This window comes from Diplotaxodon limnothrissa, linkage group LG22 (genome assembly GCF_057381915.1).
Source record: "Diplotaxodon limnothrissa isolate DT_005_m linkage group LG22, D_limnothrissa_male_GT1.1, whole genome shotgun sequence".
Classification (NCBI taxonomy): domain Eukaryota; kingdom Metazoa; phylum Chordata; class Actinopteri; order Cichliformes; family Cichlidae; genus Diplotaxodon; species Diplotaxodon limnothrissa.
In genome coordinates, this window is record NC_140616.1 from 27,186,078 (window position 1) to 27,192,274 (window position 6,197).

Consider the following 6,197-nt stretch of genomic DNA (forward strand, 5'->3'; position numbering starts at 1 on the left):
GTTACCTCCTTTGCACAGTATCACCTTAAAGCACTTGTTGCAGGCTGCTGAGTTTGCATCTTTTGCTGTGAAGTAGAGCCAGACTTTTGACCGCTTCGCCTTGGGCATTTTAAATCTGTAGCTCTGCTCTAAAAGAACGTACGTACCTGGGCCCGCCTACTATCCTTGGAAAGGTAAAATGATTGGCTAAATTTTAAAGTGTGTGACATCTCAGGGAAAAAAAGCACCGAAATAAAGCACCAAAATGTGCGCTGCTTTTCGGTCTGGTTACTACCGTTTATGTCAGAACCGGTGCCATAATGGCACCGGATACTGGTACCCATCCCTATTCTTACCTTATACTAATCGTGGTGCAGGCCAGTGCAGTGCATGAACTGATGCCTTCTCCGGTCAATTCCGCTGGGAGTAGGGCTGTATCCCAATTCAGGGTCTGCAGCCTTAAAGTACGCAGCCTCAACGATCCTCAAGGGCCGCGTACTCAAAGACAGCTAAGGCGGGAAGTGCGAGGCTTGTGAAATGGGACGGTCTAGCCTCCGTTGCGCTGCCCAGGTTGCCTAGCAACCATGATACTAACAGCTGGAAACGTGTCATACAGCTTTGTTTGACAGAAATGAAGGAGAAAATCTTTGTTTGTTTCTACATGAGCTTTGATCATTCTCTGTAAGATTAAGCTCAGCTATTGAACGGCGTATATTTTAAAGTAAAGGCTTTAAAACCAAGTTAGTACAAACGTCACTAATGTCACATAACTTTGCCGACATGTGGCCAACAGTAATGTTTTAATGTTCTTCGTTATTAAACATTTGCACATAAATAAGTGACATAATATTCAGTACTTACTTAAAGTTTACTCTTCGGGTGCCCCTCATCCGCCGTTTTTTTTCGGCAAAATTATTCACACCCACCGCCGCGCTATGCATTCTGGGATATGTTGGGCCACGAAGTCTACACTGCCACAGCCTTAAAATTCAGGGAAATGAAGGATGCATTTCGAGCAGTGCGCTGCTTTTCGGTCTGGTTACTACTGTTTATGTCAGAACCGGTGCCTTCTCCGGTCAATTCCGCTGAGAGTAAATCGAATGTCCCGCTCTACTGTACAAGACAATGGTTATCTGGAGGGATGTACCACTGTGAGAGGGGTGCTGCGGAATAGTCCAATTGATCGCTGCTTTAATTTTTCGGTCAACTATACATAAATTGCACGTCGACACGATTTTTTTAAAGCTGGTGAACTAGACCAAAGTCTTTGATAACAAAAAACAATAAATCTACTTTCTCCGGTACTTTATACCCGCTCAGTTCCAATGCAATTTAACGCTCAACTACAAATCGATAGCTTTTTGATGGTGACCGGCGCCGAATGATGGTCAACTATAAATAGACGTTTTCTCGACGTTATTGTTGTCACCTGGTCGACTACAAATAGATCAAATATCAATGACAAAAAAACAACGGTAAATCAACATCATTTCAATGTCCCTATAGTAAGACCGTCGGTTTACCACAGTATTTCAATGTTGTTACATCAGTGGCATTTCAACCCTGACCATAACGACGGATCGGATGAAAAATCAACATCAATTCAATGTCGTCTTGCTATCTGGGGTTGTTGCAGTAATATGTTATTTTGCTTTTCCAACTTTTTTTGAATGGAACATGAAATTTGATGAAATAGAAAAATAAAACAAAAGAAAGGGGGGGGGGGGGGGGGACCAGTATGGCCCCAATGCACCTGAGAGTGGTCCCAGAAGTAAAAGTCAAACATTTGAAGCTTGAAAAGACAGTTATTCCCACAACACAAAGGTAATTATCAGGTAAGCACTGTCTTTTGGATTATTAAGGCCCTTAGTACCTGTCAGCCAACTAGTTCTTATTATGTACTGAGGAGCTTTATTTAACTTCAAAAATAAATCAATAAATGAGTAAAAACAAACAAACAATAACTCCCCAAAATGTTTCCACCCCAAAAGCTGTGAATGAATAAATAATGTTAAGGTTGGCTTAACCATGGATGAGGAAAAACCCAAGTGCAGTAAGATAAATATAAGACAGCTACTACTGAAGATGGAGATCAGCACAATAGGAACAGTAGGGAGCATTATGGATGTAATGAGCCTATGTTGGTAGACAAGATAATGGACATCCACCTGCAATGACAGATGTATGTACTCAGTTGAGGATAAAGATTGTGGCTAAACTCAAGGTAACCACCCAACCAAGAACATGATTCTCCCTGAATTAGAGTTGGATGTCTCGAGACCACTTTTACGTGGTCTTGGTCTCGTCTTGGTCTCGACGGACTTTTGTCTCGGTCTTGTCTTGGTCTCGACGTACTTTTGTCTCGGTCTTGTCTTGGTCTCGACGTACTTTGGTCTCGGTCTTGTCTTGGTCTCGCTGTCTCGGGTCAACATAGTGGTCGGGAGATTTGGAGTCAACAGTATCCATGACACACAGCGTAACGTTCGATAATGTATCATGCGCAAAAGCTTTAGCTCTGAGAGCCGTGCTTAGAGAGTGCTTTGTAGTGAATCAGAATAGTCGACTCCCATTGAGCGAGAGCCGGCTCCTCAATTAATTTCCTTTCGCTGCTCAGCTGTCACACAGCGACACACAGTGGCTCAGCCATGCTCAAATCCCTCCACATTGTGGCATTTTATTATTTCGCCTTTCGCGCCCTTCAAACACAACTAAATGCAACCCGTTAGATTGAGCAGTATGCCCGGTCAGTAAGTTACAGAAATGTCAGCGACTTCGTCTGTCATAAAGTTTGCGTTCATAGAACACAAAGAGTTTTTGGTAAATGCAAAAAAGAAGCATTCGGCAAAGTGCAGGTTTTGCAAAGTCTCCTTGACCGAGACAGCCGGGACTACCTCAACCTTCACCAGGCACCTGGAGCGCAAACACCCTCAAAGGTAAGCTAGCCAGTAACCATCTATCCATCTTCAAACTCTTCTAACTACCTTTCCAACCTCAGATGACCAGGTCATGTTTATGTAATATTGTTATTTATAATGTGTTCTTCAAACATTATAAATTATGTAGGGACAGTTTTTTTTGCAACCGTCCCTGCAGACTTAACTTTAACTTAACGTTACGTTACATGCTATGTACAGGTAGCTAGCGCTAGCAGTGGCTATCAGCTACTTAAACAATTTACATTAACTTTAGGTAATTTGGTGAATTCGTTGAGCAGAAATATATCGAAACCATTTCAGTGAGCACTCTAAGGGCTGGTATGGTGTGGTTTGTTGTGGACTTTATTGGGCATATTTATGTGGTTGCTGACTCGTAAGTAAGGACGGGCGTTTCAAGAGTGTCCCTATAACATTGCTCGGCTAACAGCGGCGTTCTCGACAGTGAAGCCCAGATCAGAGCGGTCTATGGCTCTGGTCCAGATAGCATGGATCGCAAAACTGAGTCCTAAGGTTCTTAAATCGAACTTAAGGACCTTTGACTATGACTTTCTTAGGTGTTTTCTACTATGTTGCCCTACTAAACCAGTCCAGTGTGTAGGGGCTATTTTAGCATTATTAGACAGTTATTTTGTATTGGTGTAACTTCAGACTTTATTGAGTAGTTCATTTCTTGTCAATACAGCTGTGTCTGATAGCTGACTGGCAGGAGGAGGCTTAATGCAACCTGCAAAGTTAATGCACAGACATTTTGTCTTTTGTAGATTCCATTCAACTGTTTTTCTGTTCTTGTTATTTAAGGTCTTGCAACCCTGAACACTCCAGTATTTTTATTATTACTAGTTGTGCCTAATGATCTATATGTGTCACACTGGATTAGATTAGGTTATTTTGTATGCAAAGGTCTGCCCTCATTGATAGGTTTAAAATTACTGTGCTTGTAAGATACAGTAGTTTTTGTGGTTGAATAGAAACTGATGTTTTACAGATTCCTATTTCCCTGTTTTGTAGGTACTTGGAGTACAAAGCAGGATCTGCAACATCAGTGATAGCGGTCAATCCCACACAGCCTCAATTATCATTGTTTGCTCCAAGCATCCACTTATTTTCCCCAAATTCACCCAGGCAACAGGCCATCACCCAGTCCATCCTCCAGGACCTTATAGTTGGATGCTCTCTCCCCCTGTCTATCGTTGAGAATCCACATTTTAGACACTTCCTGAATGTCTTGGATAGCAAATACACTCCTGTGTCTAGAACCACCTTGACAGAGAAGCTGATACCTCACCTTGTCACTAAATTGAAGGGTGACATAATCAAAGCCCTGGAAGTCCAGCCAAATGTAGCAATAACAACAGACCTCTGGTCTGACCGGAGGCTTCGTACTTTCCTGGGAGTTACTGCTCATGCTGCCTGCAAGAACAAGGACTCTTACAGTTTACAATCATTTTTGCTTGACTGTAGGCGTTTCACAGGGAAGCACTGCGGCGAACGAATCGCCTCAGCATTTGACAGAATAGTTGAGGAGTATGGCATTGGCCATAAAATAACCTACATTCTGACGGATAATGCATCCAATATGAAGCGGGCCTTTAAAGTCAGGATGCCAGAAGTAGAGCACCCTGAAGGTGACAGCAGTGATGACCTCGATGATGAAACAATGTGGGAGGATGCAGAAGGTTCTGATCCATGGTCAACGGGTGAACGTCTTTCTTGCTTCGCCCACTCGCTGCAACTTGTAATCAGTGATGGGATGAAAGAGGTAAAGGCAATAGCTAGAGCCATAGCCAAAGCCAGCAAGTTTACAAACCTGCTGCACAGCAGTAGTAACCACAAAGACTTGTTTGAGGCACACTTTGGCTCCAATAAGTCCATCCCAGCAGGAAACAACACCCGCTGGAATAGCACCTACAGACAGTTAAAGGCTCTGATCACACTTGACCACGGGGCCATCACTGAAATGTGCAGCAATACAGAGAATTTAGTGTTTTCAACCCGAGAGTGGGCTCAGCTGAAAGACCTTTGTGCTTTGCTTGAGCCTTTTTCTGATGCAACAGACCTTACAGAAGGTGATCATCAGGTGACTATTAGCATGGTGGTCCCCACTGTTCTGGACTTGAAGAATCAACTTATAAAGATGGAAGTACAAATGCCCCAGGCCATAACTATAGTCAGGGCACTGAAAAGATCCTTAGAGAAACGGTTCTCTGGAATTTTCAGGCAGATTTGCATGGACGAAAAGGATCCAGAAGAGCCGTTTAGCTATCGGATCTACTTCCTTGCCACCATGCTCGACCCCCAGTTTGGACTGACCTGGGTAGATTTAGATGTCCAAAATGGTGAAACCGGACCAGCACTGAAGAGGTTCAGAGATGACCTTAAAAAGTCATTAATAGGTGACTGTATAATAATAATTTATTGTTATTGTTGTTTTTGTTGTTTCACTTATTATCACTGTCTTTGGTTTTATAGCATCATTAGAAGCATCCTGTCTAATCCTGTCTTTGTGTGTGTGTGTGCACCCTTTTCCAGACCTTTTGATCACAGAAATAGACAGAGACGGACCTGCAGCACCAACAGAAGAACACACAGAATTATCAGATAGTGACTCAGCGCCACCCCCAAAACAACGTCTTCTTTCACGCTACAAGGCATTTAGGTTGCAACGCAGCACAAGCCAGGACTCGAGCACTGATGCACAAATAAGCAAGTACCTAGACAGCATAAATGACTCTGACTGTGATGCACTCACCTTTTGGTCAAAAAACAAAGAGCGTTTCCCCAGTCCACACAGTGTTGCCTTGAAGGTCCTCTCTGTCCCTGCCTCTTCTGCCCCAGTTGAGAGGGTTTTTAGTAGAGGAGGCATTCTAATGAGACCCCACCGCGCACGGCTAGGCTATAAGATGTTGCAGTCTTTAGTTTTCTTGAAGTGCAATCAATCACTGTTTTAAAATGTGAACTGTTTTCTCTCCCTCCTCTCTGAAAATATGCTGTTTCTTCATTATATATTTGTTCATAAGATATTTGTTATTTGTTCATAATGTCTGTGTTCTATTGTTCCTGCCCTACTGAACAACAGGCTTGATTTCATTGGCCAGTGTGTTGTAATCTCATGCCACTGAAGACATCAAGATGCCAGAATCTTTTAAGCACTTGTTCTTATTCTTATTAATGCACAATTTGTATTGGTATGTAATATTTGTAGTTTGCATCTGATTCATGTGAGGTATGCACATGTCTTTATATTGTTTGATTACAGAATTTTACTTAAAATGGTGTTGTTTG

General features: G+C 42.6%; 1 protein-coding gene across 1 annotated transcript; it reads left to right on the forward strand.

The window, feature by feature from the left end:
• Nucleotides 1-2,739: 2,739 nt before the first annotated feature.
• LOC146610076 (zinc finger BED domain-containing protein 4-like) lies at nucleotides 2,740-5,863 on the forward strand. The gene is made up of 3 exons (XM_085346172.1): nucleotides 2,740-2,912; nucleotides 3,924-5,308; nucleotides 5,445-5,863. The coding sequence occupies exons 1-3, from the start codon at nucleotides 2,740-2,742 to the stop codon at nucleotides 5,861-5,863; spliced, it is 1,977 nt and encodes a 658-aa protein (XP_085202298.1).
• The last annotated feature ends 334 nt before the right edge of the window (nucleotides 5,864-6,197 follow it).